This window comes from Botrytis porri, assembly GCF_014898465.1.
Source record: "Botrytis porri strain MUCL 3234 chromosome Unknown BPOR_003, whole genome shotgun sequence".
Taxonomy (NCBI): Eukaryota; Fungi; Ascomycota; class Leotiomycetes; order Helotiales; family Sclerotiniaceae; genus Botrytis; species Botrytis porri.
In genome coordinates, this window is record NW_024066077.1 from 258447 (window position 1) to 273456 (window position 15010).

Consider the following 15010-nt stretch of genomic DNA (forward strand, 5'->3'; position numbering starts at 1 on the left):
TCCTTGCATCAAAAAATACATTTTCCCCTCACAACATGACGAGACACAAATGATTCGATTTGTTTTAAAAATTCGTGCGTTTATCATAGGCTCGGGCGTCATGATGAGTGGGTGGCCGTTGTCGTACAACGAAGCTCCCCTCATTGGAATGTGTGGCTCAAATTCATTCACTATCATCACTCAATGACACATTTCTGATTGGGGAAATACATGATAAGGTGTGGAATTCGAATACCTTTTTTGTAACCTATAGTGCCATCAGAGGAGAGTTAGGTAGTGATGATGATGTCACTAATAAAGATGGGAAGCCTCGTTTTAATTCCTCTTCTTCAACGTGCATATGGTTTCAAGTGAGACGGCAGGAGCTTGACGCTCTGTCGACTCTTTGATCAGACCCCCTCCAGACCACTGAGATTGTTTTTGACTTCTATCTACATTTCCAGTACTCGCAGTAAGTGGGAAGAGATGTACTTTCGAGATTGTTTTGATATAAAACCCTCTTCGCTTTCATAAATTTCTGACTGGAATCAAAATCTTTTTTCAATACTACGATGAGCACGTGGATGTATATTGAACAAGGGGCTGGATTGATCGACATCAAAAATGGGTTCGATAACTAGATGCCCAGCACACAATAGATTTTTGTGGCTCTGAAGGACGGAAAGATCAAAACGACAGAAGCAATTACTCTCTCGTCCCTTTTCAGTGTTCGATTACAAGTTTGATATAATTGTTAACAATTATTTAAATCTGAATATCAAGTTATTGTGCTCGTAGCTCTTGACTCGTTATTGATCTCCGGACTTTCCAAAGATTAAGATGTTTATTGGTATTATGGTTCAAATCAGAATGTCAGTGTTTCAATGTATGTTTTATGCGAGTGTTTGAATACACAGATTTATATCTCTCTCTGCAGGCTGATTAGTATGGGACATAGTCATAGCGGCAAATGCTTTTCTTCCAATGTGGAAATTCTGTTCCACAGAACCGGTGTATAAAATAACCATTATTGGCATGCAGCGTCAATGCTGAGGAACAAGTCAGCAAGAAGTTCGAGGATAGACTTGATACAAGGATTTCGCGGGCTTCCATCTAGAGCTCTCGGTAGATTGATGTATGTTGTAAGTTTTAGATATGCAGTGAAACCTGTTGGGGCTGAAAGAAGATGCGATTAAAGAGTTTGGATTCTATCATGAATTAAACACATTCGAGCGTTCGCCTGATATATTGAAAAGTCCTTTGTCGATATTTAAAATACGTGATACCTGTGAGGGGGGGCGAAGGACAGTGATATTAGTGAGCGATTACCAAGAGCACTCACGAGGAACATTCAGAAAGTTGTTGTAGATTTCCAGAAAAACGAACGGTGTAGCACATGAGGATTACTTTGAAATGGTGGGTTGACCCACCAGTATACGAGAGTCATGGTCGGCAATCATGGAACGAGTATACTTCTATAAAATCACGATGGGTCATTGCATCATGCGGAACAGAACTGCGTGCTCGGACTCAGGAACTGACAGCCATTGTTGCCCGCAGATTCCCATAATTGAGGTGAAATATGAGTGCCATTGACTATTGAACGTAAGATGCTACATCTGAATTTAAGAAGAAATGGCCAGTTTATGCGACCCTTGAGAAAGGGATCTGTGAATATATATGTAAATTGGCTGTACATGAAAGCTTGTGTACCTGGATCGTTGTTCTTTGTCCAGCACGTAAAGGTGTAAAGCCAATGAAGTCCACTTGTCAATTGCAGATGGCAATCTCTAAGCAGAACAGCTTTAGCTACCAAACGCTTATAAGCTGTCAAAACTAGAGAAAGCGAGAAAGTGGTTCGCACATGCTTCATAAAATTTCATGTTGCCCTTCCTCTCCTTGACCATCATTCGATACAGGTGAACTTGCACACGATTGAATTGGAGAAAGCGAGCTTGTTGTTTGATCATGATCAGCATCGACTGCAAGCTCGAGTATGTGTATTGGAGCTCAAGGGGCTAAAGAACACATGAGCAGCACAAAGAATTTGAAGTAATGTCTAGCTTTTGGGCAAGTTGTTTTTCGTTCCTCTCAAACTATCGAGGAGGTTTGATGACCCAAGTACGTACTAACCTATGAGTATTGACTGTCAGGTGACTGTTGTCTAACTAAAGCGGCATGCTTCTTTCTAAAGGCGGCCTGCAAAATGCAATTCCCATTCCCATGTGGTAAATCCCTGCAATAATTTTAACTCTCCAAAGTTCCCAAGAGCTTTTTTTCTCGAATTCTGACTTCTCATCAACCTTACCAGATATCAACTCGAATCACGAAATGGCAAAAAGAAAGAGAAACACTACTGATTCGGCACCTGCTGTCGCAGCACCATCAGTCCCAACGAAGAAATTGAAGCAAACTGCAACGCCAAAGGCCAATTCCTCCAAGCCTACTACTATTCAAATCATTACTGGATCTTACGACCGAGTCCTTCATGGTATCACTACAACCATTCGCTCTGACGATGACGTCCAATTCGCAGATACCTTTCTCTTTAATGCGCATACCTCTGCTATTCGAACTTTGGCACTCTCCCCTCCCTCTGCTCCAGTCCCCAAACAATCACAAAAGATCATTCTCGCAACCGGCAGTACTGACGAGCGCATAAATCTTTACCACATCTCCGCGCACCCCCCATCCAAGATATCAGTTCCTGTCATTCCCTCCCTTACAGCCAAGGCCGTTGTGGAGAATCCACAAAACCGCGAACTTGGCTCGCTACTTCATCATGCCTCCTCAATCACCGCCCTTTATTTTCCCACTCGAAGTAAGCTGATGAGCTCTGCGGAAGATTCGACAATTGCTGTTACGAGGACGAGAGATTGGAGTCTGTTGAGTACTATTAAGGCGCCGATACCGAAAGCCGTGGGTAGACCCAGTGGTGATACTGCTCCACTTGGGGGACAACCAAGTGGAGTCAACGACTTCGCTGTGCATCCAAGTATGAAACTCATGCTCAGTGTTGGAAAGGGAGAAAAGTCTATGAGGTTGTGGAATTTGGTCACAGGAAAGAAGGCGGGTGTGCTGAATTTCGAGAGAGATATGTTAGTTGAGGTTGGGGAAGGGAGATTTAGTAGTGGAGAGGGAAGGAGAGTCGCATGGGGTAATACGAAAGAGGGTGGAGAGGAGTTCTGCGTAGGATTCGAGAAAGGAATACTGGTTTTCGGAATGGACTGTAAGATTAGGTGCAAGATTGTACCAACACCAAGGTCCAAAATCCATCAACTCTCTTACGTGCAAGTGGGAGATGACGAGGATTCTCAAGTCTTGGCTGTCTCCACGGAGGATGGAAGAATCTTGTTTTATTCCACAAATCCCGGAGACTTAGAAACTGCAGAAGCTGCCGAAGGCAAACCACAACCAATACCAGCCGCTAAGCTATTTGCACAGCTTGGTGGAAAAGATAGCGGAGTGACTGGACGTATCAAGGATTTTACCGTCTTGAACATTGGGGAAGGTTCTTCCAGAGACATTCTGATTGTGGCAGCAAGCAGTGATGGCGCTGTCAGACTATACAAATTATCTGCAGCCAAGGATTTGGCGCAAGTTGGGGAGAAAGTAAACCAGGTCGGAAAACTTATTGGTACATACGAGACTGGAAATCGCGTTACATGTTTGAAAGCGTTTGTTATGTTACCAACTCCTGAAGGTGCAGAAGATGAAGAATTTGAGATAAATGAGGAGGACGAGGAGAGCGCGGATAGTAGTAGTGATGATAGCGAATAAGATACCCTCTGATGAAGGATTTCCATCGATTTTGAGTTTGGTTGCATAATGCTGAGTCTTATTTGTGGTTGAGTGATTTGAGAATTTCTCCAAGTGTGAAGGAAGGAAAGCAACTTTGTCAATGAGCCTCTGGTTTGGGATGAGTCACCTGACAAGTAGAACATGCCCGTCAAAATTGAAGATGAAATCTGGTGAGATGAATCATACATTGCTATTCTTAATTATCAAAACGTTGAAGGAAGAAAGAATCATTTTCTTGAATAAGCGACGTCTCCTGGCATTTCAATAAGAGAAATAGTTTCTGAAATCCCATACCACCACGTATCATTCCCAGAACGTATCCAATTCTTGTCATTCAAACTCGCTCAGCTAGAAGCCTACCCTATCTATCCCGTGCCTCTACCAGTATTGTCATCGTTTTGAATTTTCATTGTGTATCCATTTCGAAAGATTTCTTTGTTCTACTAGGTTAACATGAGTTTGAGTCTAGATCCTTCGCAGTGGTATTCATGAGATTTGGACTACTAGGTTTGGGAAGAAGAGGTAGTAGAGACGTATCATGGCTACATTTTTATGCAGTCTTAAGGAATACTCTTACTTTTTTCCCTTCATAGAGCAGTATGTCATTTTACGGATCTGTGCTCATCGAATACGTTTTGTGTCATCATAAATTGTCGGATATAAAGTTTCATGCACTTTCAGAGCCTCGGATGTTTGTGTCGAGTCTTGAGTAGCTGGCAGTTCGATCCTATGGTCAGGGTTAATGTTTAGGATTTGGGATATCTTCTTGCTGTAATGGAGACATAAGCTTCTTGGTAAAGACGATTGGGAACAGCATATCATGTATAGAACATCCGTATGTGTAGGTTCGAAAACTGCGAATAGATAAAATGTGTGTATAATGAGCAATAATTCGAATCTTGCCTGTGTTTCTGGTAATGATTGGTTTCAATCGTTCTTCACTAAAAAGCTAGACGCTTGTTGGCTAGTGGTCAAAAGCTTGAGGCTTCAGTAGGCTGGTTGTGTTCACATGCAGAAGTGCTCAAAGTAAGTAAGTCTTACTAGCTTTCTGTCTAATGGTATTGCAAATTTATGGTTTTGTGTATTAAAATTACCGAATTTGATTTCTTCGTGCCAGACCAGAATTCAGTATTCAAAACTGAATGGATAGTCAACTGCCCGATGCATGGGCTTGCAATGGTTTCTCTAGATGTATGTAAAACTGGTCTCGGCCAGATCATGGATCCCAAGTTAACGGCCTATAACGCTGGTTTGAAATTAACAATGTCGAGGTTCTTTTCCTGGTCCTTCGCCCTCCTTCCTCCCGTTATATGCCATCCTCGCATTGGTAATATACTCATTCTGTCCTTGTTATTCTACAAACTGTGAGCTCCTAACTTGGATACATCCTTCTCCTCCTTCAAAGAAATATAGGCATAGACTGGGCACGGGTGAGATGAGTATTCCATATATCTCTGAATAGTGGATAAATGACACTTCTGTCACCTGAAGTATAAATAAGAATTCAAGTTTAACTTATGACCTGGGAGTTTCGATAGCTATAGTGTAAAAATTTATGCTTCCAAGAAGCATCTAATCATCGCGGAGATGTTTTTTAAATCAGAAGAAATGGAGAATATTTTTTCGGCTTTGATACCACACGAGATGTGTAGAACACGCTCAAATATGACCTTCTACATCAATTTGGACCATGCTTTTTAGCTCCTATCATGATTCGCTCATCTTTGTTATACAAAGGATTCGAGAAAGTACAGCTATTAATGCAAATCGAGGTGATACATCTCAGACTACAAGTATCGAAACAATAGTAGATACTTCGCATGCGAACGTAATAAGAGTGATAATGACAATGGGGTCTTCAACCTAGATAGCGAATCTGCTGTGCGACCTACCCGTGAGATAGATAGCTTGGGATCTTGAATCCCATACGGGTGAACTCTTGGAGTGGGCACACATTGTGCTTCTAGATCCGCGCTCCGGACTCTAAGTCACATTCCTGACATCAGACCTGCCATATTTGTCGGAGAGTTTGGAAAGGGTATCGAGGCACGAGAGGTGGAAACATACCTCCTGAGAACAAGGTATTCACGGGACTGATATCCGATTTCTAAGCCAGACATTATCGATGCTAGCAACTCCAGACGCTGGATTAACAAATAGGGAGGATAATATGGCGATGAACAAACAATCTACCTACATAGCGAGCTTGGTTGCACTTTTATCACCTTACAGACTATCTGCCTACACTTCACCCCCAGGGATGGGAAGCAGTTTTAAGACAAACTGTTTTCCCAATATTGGATGTGATCATCATTTCACGGATTCTTCGACAGCAACGAAGCCGAGACCGGCAAATGTGGACTGCTTATTGCGCTGGCTTTCACGAATGCCCAGACTAGGAATAAAGGAGCTTCCTGCAACATTGTGTGTGAATGACTGCAAGCAAAGGAGAGAAAAATGGTTCCTATGTTCAATGTGTTGACATGAGACCCCACTAACGACACAAATCAGGGGACACACGGTTTGGTTGATACCATTTCAACACTGGAAAGGCGGTTTACCTTGCATGAGAGATGATAATAAGTCGGGGTCAGTCTGACCCCGATTCTGATTGAATGCCAGATGCTCCAGCCTATCAAATTGCGGAGATCGCTTTTTCTTGAAGATTCAAATCAAAGTGGAGCATCGATAGTCTGTTATTTGAATTGAAATAGAGAACTTTACCGAGACATTAGAGCTCCCCCATCCGTTCTCTCAAAGGTATCCTGACAGTCTCAGTTGTCCATACCAGCCACCATGTGTTCATTTGGAACAACAGCCTCTAACTCTCTAACTGCTTGCCTAACATTATCGCCACAATCGACTGAGGGGCCAGGGCCTCCCATCATCATTCTCATTCGACCGGTTGTGTCGGTGACAATCATTTTCAGCATCAAGGTTCGCGCACAAACTTCTTGAAATACCTTCAATGCAGCATTTTCACCTGTGTCTATTGTGAGTGTCAGTGGAATGGTGACACTCGAGGAACATTTGGCCACGAAAGTATCCCAACAATCCAAGGCTTAACAATCATTTTAATTACTCAACGGGGTTTAGAAATTGAAAGCTTCTAGATATGATATATCAAATGTCTGGCTACGATGTGGAATATTGTAACCCCTATACAATGCGCCAAACAGGGGGGGAAATATACATACCTAGTGACTCTAGGCGAAATTGATCGGCATGTTGATAGGACTTCCATTTAGGATATTGTTGTATTCGAGAAGCATGGAATAACCACGCTTTACAAAATCCCAGAGGAAGAACAGACTTGGGCTTGGGTTGTGCGAGCTCCAGGAGGGGTGTGCTTCTAATTCTCTATGTATGGGTCAGCATTGGCAAAAGAACGTTCGGGAAGGATGGATCTACTTTATGACCTTCTCCAAATGGGTCTTGATATCCTCTCGGAGTTGAGCTGGGATGGGTGCCATCATGGACCATTTCCTTTTCCTGCTAAGTTTTTGAGGGATATCAAGATCAAGTGGGAGAAGAGAACGTACTGCTGGAATGACGAATATAGCTCCCTATTTGTGGTTGCAAAGTAGGTAACATGATTGAGTTCCTTGTTTGGTAGTTTGGTAGTTTGCATGTTTTCATGTTTCTAAGGAGATGCAAAGATCGACAATCAATCTTGTAGGTTAAGGATTAACGTGCACGTGTTAATCGGTGAATCAAATGCGTACACTTAAAACTTATATATGCATGGTGAATACCAGAGTGAAGACTCCATTCCCAACTGTATCCGTCAACCTTTCTAGGTTAATAATAGGTGTACTCAGCCCATCGGCATCAAGGCCAAGGATGGTATTGTACATCGTGAATCTCTCTCTCTCTCTCTCCATGCAGCTATAGTTGGTTGTTTGATGAATGAGTGTTACCATCATGATTCAGCGATCATGTAGTATTCAAACCCGGTAATATATCTCATTATACTCATTTTGTTATATCAACACTTGTCACCAATAACATTCCACCAAGCTTTTGAAATGAGTGAACCATTGAATCAATTTTGGTTGAATTAAGGGTTGTCCTGTCTACTTCGTACTCTCCCGAGTCACCCACCACCTGGTAAGTTACCTATTCACCAGTCCCTACCTCACCAACTCACCCATTTTCCCCTATTTAAATGAAACATCGGCAGAAGAAGAAAAAACCCGACGATCTGGCCAAAATTGATCCGTGCGCATTATTGACCCTCCAATCAAGACTAGTGCCCCCTCCATTAGCGTCTCTCAAACCTCAACACGCTAAGGTAAACGTAACTTTGTTGTATCTTAATTAGTTGTCACCTTCGTACCTGGTGATACTCAGTTGTAAAAACATTTTCTCTCTCTCTTTTCTTTATACTCAAAGGAAAGTTGAAAGAAAAGATGGCTTCCAATCCTCAGAGTACCAATGGCTCTGAGAGCGAATTCGAGTTTATCGAAACCCCAAAAGCTCCCACACCGACCTTTGAAAAGTTCGAGCCATGTGGTGTGAGGACAACAGCTGTAAGTTCATGAAAAAAAAAAAAAATCCCAGAATTTCCTCATATCTGTCAGGTTGGATTTTGAGTAAACAAAAAGGTCAATTGAATCTAACATATTATGACAATTAGTACCCTGCTATCAAGAATGCTCCTTTGCCCGCAGATGCGGCTGGCAATGACAGTTTCTCGAACACCCTCCTTTTCTCCCTCATTGGTGGTGTCCCTCTATACTTCTCCTGGAAGGTTGGTGGTGGATTCAAGACTACCATTTTCTTCGGTCTCATCACCACTATCCCCATTCTCCTCGCATTCTGGACAGTATTCTCCAGCTTCTCTCCACGTAAAAATGAGAAGGCCAAGTACCCAGGACGTCCAGTCGAGCACTATCTTACCTTCAAGAACGAAGCCGATAAAATAAAATACAGCGGAAAGAACAAGATTCCTATGGAAACTTTCCACAACATGTACTTCGATGGAGAAGTTGACTTCAACGGTGACGCCCTCGAGGTTCTCGAGTACCGTCATGACTGGGCAAGCTTCAAATTCACAATTAGCCTTTTCAAATATGTCTTCTTCAACTTCGCACCAGAAGTTATCATGCACACTCGTTCCCAAGGTAAGTCGCAGAAAATCTTCCTCTATATGAAAAATACTGACAATGTCGCAGATGAGGAACAAGTCCGTGATCACTACGATCGGGGTGACGACTTCTATGGCTGGTTTCTTGGCCCACGAATGATCTATACCTCCGGTGTTATCTCTGACATCAACCGTGAAGAAACCTTGGAGGAATTGCAGGATAACAAACTCGCCATTGTCTGTGAAAAGATTGGTCTCAAACCTGGTGAGAAAATGTTGGATATTGGTTGTGGATGGGGAACCTTGGCCAAATTCGCCAGTGTTAACTTCGGTGCAAAGGCTACTGGTATCACTCTTGGTCGTAACCAAACTGCCTGGGGTAACAATGGACTTCGCAAAGCTGGTATTCCCGAAGAACAAAGTAAGATTTTGTGCATGGATTACCGTGATATTCCAGTCCCTGAGGGAGGTTATGACAAGATTACATGCCTCGAGATGGCTGAGCACGTTGGTATCCGTCACTTGACAAGCTTCTTGAAGCAATGTCACGATATGCTCGAAGACGATGGAGTTATGTTCCTTCAAGTAGCTGGTTTGAGAAAGACTTGGCAATACGAGGATCTCATCTGGGGTCTTTTCATGAACAAATACATCTTCCCTGGTGCTGACGCTTCTACTCCTCTCAACAACTATATTAACTCCCTCGAGAGTGCTGGATTCGAGGTTAAGGGTGTTGATACTATTGGTGTTCACTACTCAGCAACATTGTGGAGATGGTACAGAAACTGGATGGCCAACAAGGAGAAGGTAGTTGCTAAATACGGTAACAGATGGTTTAGAGTAAGTCTTCATCATGATTGCACGAATGGTCGCACATACTGACAGTAACAGATCTGGGAATACTTCCTCGCTTCCTCTACTATTATCTCTCGTCAAGGATCTGCCACCTGTTACCAGATCACCTTGGTAAAGAATCTCAACTCTGTCCACCGTATTGAAGGAATTGCAACACAATTCGGATTGTCTGGCGCACTAGCTGCCGCTAAAGCCGATGTTCAGGCATACCGATCTAAGAAAGCTGCAGGTGAAGATGTCGCCAGCGCATAAATGATTGAATGAAGGAATGACTATATTACAATCAGTAAAAGGGTTTGGAGATCCCAGTTAAGATATTCAAGTATCTATATATTTATCGATGGGAATACACAGAGCTAGATGTGTGACTGTATTCGTGGCTATATGCCAGAAGGGGATGAAGAGCCAGACCTTATGTAGGAAAGCTTCAAGCTTGTGGTATAATCTAGGTGATGCAAGTACTTGTGTACCTGAATACATGCAGCTTCAATCAATGATTTTTGCACCAAAATGATTAAAAGTGATTCAAATGCACAAACATTTCCAATTAGTGAATTCAATAGACGTTGAAATATCGAAGCTGAATGATGATACGATACACATTTATATTTAGCCCCTTTAACTTTTTGTCGCAAAATCGGTGAAACTTGGGTTGTATGAATTTGTATATTAAAGGTCGCTAAGCCCAGCCTCTACGGTAACAGATTACCTGAGCTTCGTCATTTCGACCCCCGGACCGTGGTATCTTCTACCAACCTCGAACCCATTCCTTCAAATAAATGTCACAAATCTATCTTTCTTCTTACCTATTTCTTTTTTGTTCATACTCATAATGTTTTCGGGTTCGAACTCGTACCTTGGTGGTAACACTGGCCGCCAACCACCACAACAACCGCAACAACAATATGGTGGTTTCCAGCCAAACCAAGGTTTCCAACCACAGCAGACTGGTTTCCAGCCACAACAGACTGGTTTTCAACCTCAACCCACTGGATATGGAAATGCGGCCCCTTTACAACCCAATTTCACAGGTTATCCACTTCAAGCACAGCCTACGGGATACCCTCAGCAACCTCAAGCAGGCTTCCCTGGAGGCCAGCAGCAACAACAGCAGTTCAACAATGCTCCTCAACAGCAGAACTTCCAAACGGGAGCTCCCCCAATGCCGCAGATTCCGCAGCAATTCCAGCAGCCCCAACAGACGCAACAAGCTCCACCACCCCCTGCACCTCCTGTGCAGCAACCACAAGCGACCGGATTTGCCGCAATGGCAGATTCATTTAAACCGGCTGCCGCAGAACCGTCAAAAGCAAGAGGACGCAGAGCCTCTAAGGGGGGAGCAAAGATACCTAGTATAAGACTTTCCTTTATCACGGCCCAAGATCAAGCAAAGTTCGAAACACTTTTCAAGTCCGCTGTCGGGGACGGGCAAACACTTTCTGGAGAAAAATCGAGGGATCTTTTGCTACGCTCAAAACTAGACGGGAACTCTCTGTCGCAGATATGGTAAGCATCAAATTATTCAATGGATACAATATTGTGCTTATGATCATTATAGGACGCTCGCAGATACTACAAGATCTGGACAGCTACATTTTCCCGAATTCGCATTAGCTATGTACCTCTGCAATCTGAAGCTAGTCGGCAAGCAATTGCCATCCGTGCTTCCCGATATTATCAAAAATGAAGTTTCTAGCATGGTGGACATCATTAATTTCGCTATAGATGATGATGCACCAGCAGTAACGAATGCGCCTAGTTTTGATGGTCGACAAAACACCGCAACACCTCCGACTATCCAACAACCACAGCCAATGGCGTCCAATTCCGCTCTTCTCACTGCGCAAATGACTGGTTATCCTGGACAGCAGAATAACTTTTCGGGTGGATTTCAACCACAGCAAACTGGCTTCCAGGGTTCAATGCAAACTGGCTTTCCTGGACAGCAAGGAGGATTGCAGCCTCAGCAAACCGGGTACAATCAAATGTCAAATCCTCAAGCAACGGGTTACAATGGACCGCGCCCTCCAATGCCTCCTATGCCATCTAACTTCAGTTCTCACTTGACTCCCGCTCAGACGGGCATGCAAGGCGGAATGATCGCGCCATTGAATAGCCAGCCTACAGGAGTCGATGGCCAATGGGGTTTGGTAAATGCGCCAGCTCCCAATATCGATCTACTACATTCCCGGATGATGCCGCAACAAGGTCGAGAACAAGGCAACTTTACGACAGCCGGTATAACAGGCAATGCTGAAATTCCATGGGGAATTACGAAAGAAGAGAAGACCAGATACGATTCTGTTTTCAAAGCTTGGGATGGGTTTGGTAAAGGATATATTAGCGGTGATGTCGCTATTGAAGTTTTTGGACAGAGTGGTCTCGAAAAGCCCGACCTGGAGCGCGTATGGACCTTAGCAGATCACGGCAACAAGGGAAAGCTTAATATGGATGAATTCGCAGTTGCTATGCATTTGATTTATCGAAAGCTTAATGGATATCCTCTACCAGCCCAACTACCTCCGGCACTTATACCCCCTTCCACTCGTAACTTCAATGATTCGATTGGGGCTGTCAAATCTTTACTTCACCAAGAATCCAATTTCCGCAAGAACTCTGGTGCTACCCTTTTGCCACAAAAGACTGGAGTGAGTTACCTCAAAAACCATTCTTTCCGTGGTGACGCTGTTCCAGGTCGCACAGGCCGTAAAGATGCCACAGTATACAAAAACAACGACGATGATGTTGGATATAAATCTAGTGCTCGTCGCAGACTCGGAGCCTCTTCTCCACGACCTTCGTCTCCTGGATCAACAACTTCTAACGATGAACTTTCTTTAGAGCAACTTAGAAAGAAAATCGCGGAGAGACAAGTAATACTAGATGCAATTGATTTCAAGGCCGAAAATGCTGCAGATGAAGATGATGCCCTTGATCGTAAAGATCGCCGTGAAGCTGAGGATCTGTATCGCCGCATTCGTCGTATTCAAGAGGATATTGATGCGCATCCAGATGCATCGTTGCGTAACGTTGATTCCGGCGCCGAGCGTCGTGCTTTGAAAAGACAATTGCAAACATTGACGGATAAGCTTCCAGATATCGCTTCGCGTGTCCGACGTACAGAAAGAAGTATCGCTGATGCCAAGCTTGAACTCTTCCGTCTAAAGGATGCTAAAGCTCACCCTGGAAGTGCCTCTAGCATCGTTGGAACCGGCCCTGGCGGTGCTATCACCGAATCAGATAGACTCAAAGCAAGAGCTAAGGCCATGATGCAACAACGTTCCGCTGCTCTCACTGGTAAGAAGATTGAGACGAGTAATGATGACTTGGATGCGCCAAAACGTCTCGAAGAGGAAAACCTTAAGATTAGAACCGAGAAGGAAAATAACGAGCGCATGGTTCAAGATGTTGAAGAAAGTGTCCGTGATTTTTCACGAGGCTTGGAGGATAGTCTCAAAGATGGTGGTGAGAGCTCTTCCAGTGAGCATGAGAAGAGACGTTGGGAGGATGGGCTAGGTGTCGAGGATGAAGTCAAGGACTTCATCTTCGATTTACAAAGGAGCAGCAGGAGTGCCAGAGTCCGAACTGATGATCGTAGCAGGGAGGCTCCTCGTACTGAAGCATCTCATGCTAGCCCTGCTCCAGCAGCTCGTAGCGAAACTCCATTGTCACAGCCATCATCTACACCAGCCCCTGCTGGAGGTTCATACTCACAATACAAAACTCCAGAAGACAGAGCAGCTTATATCAAGCAACAGGCGGAGAAGCGCATGGCTGAGCGTCTGGCTGCTCTTGGCATCAAAGCACCATCTAAATCTGGGGAGACAACCCAACAGAGATTGGAGCGTGAAAAGAATGAGCGTGCAGCTAAACTCAGACAAGCAGAAGAGGAAGATGCTAAACGCGAAGCTGAAAGGCAAGCTAGGATTGCCGAAGAGCAGGGTGTACCTCCACCTGCCCCCGAGCAACCCAAGGAGACTGCCAAAAAGCCACCTCCACCTCCTTCGAGGAAGGCCGCAAGAAGTGACGCTAGTGAACGCAAGGCCGAAGAAGAGAGAATCATTAACGAGCAAAAGGCACAAATTATTGCCACAAATGAGCTAGAGTAAGAAAATCTTGAATCTGACATATTCTACACAGCTAACATTCACAGGGACGACGCTCAACGACAAGAACTTGAGCTTGCAAAGGAACGCGAGGCGGCTCAGGCTCGTGTCAAGGCCTTAGAAGATCAAATGAAAGCCGGAAAATTGAAGAAAGAAGAGGAGAAAAGGAAGAGAAAGGCTCTTCAAGCTGAGACCAAACAACAAGAAGCTCGTCTCGCAGCTCAACGTGCAGAAATTGAAGCCGCACAAGCACGTGAGCGAGAATTGCAACGTCAATTGGAAGCTATTGATGATTCGGATTCATCCGATGATGACGAAGGTCCAGAGCAAGTTACCCCTCAAGCATCAACACCCACTCAAGGAAGTCAAGAACTTGAGCGTAAAGAACCTTCTCCGCCACCTCCTCCACCTTCAATTCCAGTTGTTGTATCTCCAGTCCCTGCTGCTGCAACAACAACCAGCCTCCCATCACCAACCCCACAAGTCATTAGCCCTGTTCTCAGCCCTCCAGTTGATACAGAGACCCGCAATCCTTTCTTGAAGAAAATGGCTCAATCAGGTGATGCATCTACCGCATCTACTGCATCTAACAATCCATTCCATCGTCTCCCTGCTCAAGAACTTTCTACACCTGCACCAATGCAAGTTCAGCCAACAGGTAACAGGCCATCTCGCGTTCGTCCGGAAGAAGATGATTGGGATGTTGTTGGATCTGACAAAGAAGATGATTCCTCTGACGATGAAGGACCTGGTGCAGGTGGCGCGCGTCATTTGGCATCAATCCTTTTCGGAACCATGGCACCTCCTCGTCCCTTGTCATCGATGGGTAACGAAACCACATCTGCGCCTGAATCTCCTGCTGTAGCATCTCCACCGACGGCAACCCCACCACCTCCACCTCCAGTACTTAACTTCAATGCTCCACCACCCCCTCCAATGCCATCAGCCGGTGCGCCAGGTGGTCCTCCTCCGCCACCACCACCTCCACCTGGAATGAGCGCTCCACCTCCACCACCAATGCCTCCAATGGGAGGAGCCCCTGCTCCACCAGCAGGTGGACGACCAGCTGGTCTCTTGGGTGAAATTCAGATGGGACGATCGTTGAAAAAGACACAGACTAAAGACAAGAGTGCAGCTGCTGTTGCTGGAAGGGTCTTGGATTAAATGCCCCTTCAACCAT

At 44.5% G+C, this 15010-nt stretch overlaps 4 protein-coding genes across 4 annotated transcripts; 3 read left to right on the forward strand and 1 right to left on the reverse strand.

Annotated features, from left to right (window-relative positions):
* Positions 1 to 2310: 2310 nt before the first annotated feature.
* On the forward strand, positions 2311 to 3759 carry EAF01_002179 (uncharacterized protein; the record flags this gene model as incomplete). The annotated part of the gene is made up of 1 exon (XM_038910430.1): positions 2311 to 3759. One exon carries the CDS (start codon positions 2311 to 2313, stop codon positions 3757 to 3759), a length of 1449 nt encoding a protein of 482 aa, XP_038773352.1.
* Positions 3760 to 6554: 2795 nt separating this feature from the next.
* On the reverse strand, positions 6555 to 7263 carry EAF01_002180 (uncharacterized protein; the record flags this gene model as incomplete). Its single annotated transcript, XM_038910431.1, has 3 exons — positions 6555 to 6769; positions 6978 to 7140; positions 7192 to 7263. The coding sequence occupies 3 exons, from the start codon at positions 7261 to 7263 to the stop codon at positions 6555 to 6557; spliced, it is 450 nt and encodes a 149-aa protein (XP_038773353.1).
* Positions 7264 to 8192: 929 nt separating this feature from the next.
* EAF01_002181 (uncharacterized protein) lies at positions 8193 to 9976 on the forward strand (the record flags this gene model as incomplete). The annotated part of the gene is made up of 4 exons (XM_038910432.1): positions 8193 to 8312; positions 8420 to 8906; positions 8958 to 9709; positions 9761 to 9976. 4 exons carry the CDS (start codon positions 8193 to 8195, stop codon positions 9974 to 9976), a joined length of 1575 nt encoding a protein of 524 aa, XP_038773354.1.
* A 580-nt stretch (positions 9977 to 10556) lies between these two features.
* EAF01_002182 (uncharacterized protein) lies at positions 10557 to 14994 on the forward strand (the record flags this gene model as incomplete). The annotated part of the gene is made up of 3 exons (XM_038910433.1): positions 10557 to 11230; positions 11283 to 13829; positions 13878 to 14994. 3 exons carry the CDS (start codon positions 10557 to 10559, stop codon positions 14992 to 14994), a joined length of 4338 nt encoding a protein of 1445 aa, XP_038773355.1.
* Between the last annotated feature and the right edge of the window lie 16 nt (positions 14995 to 15010).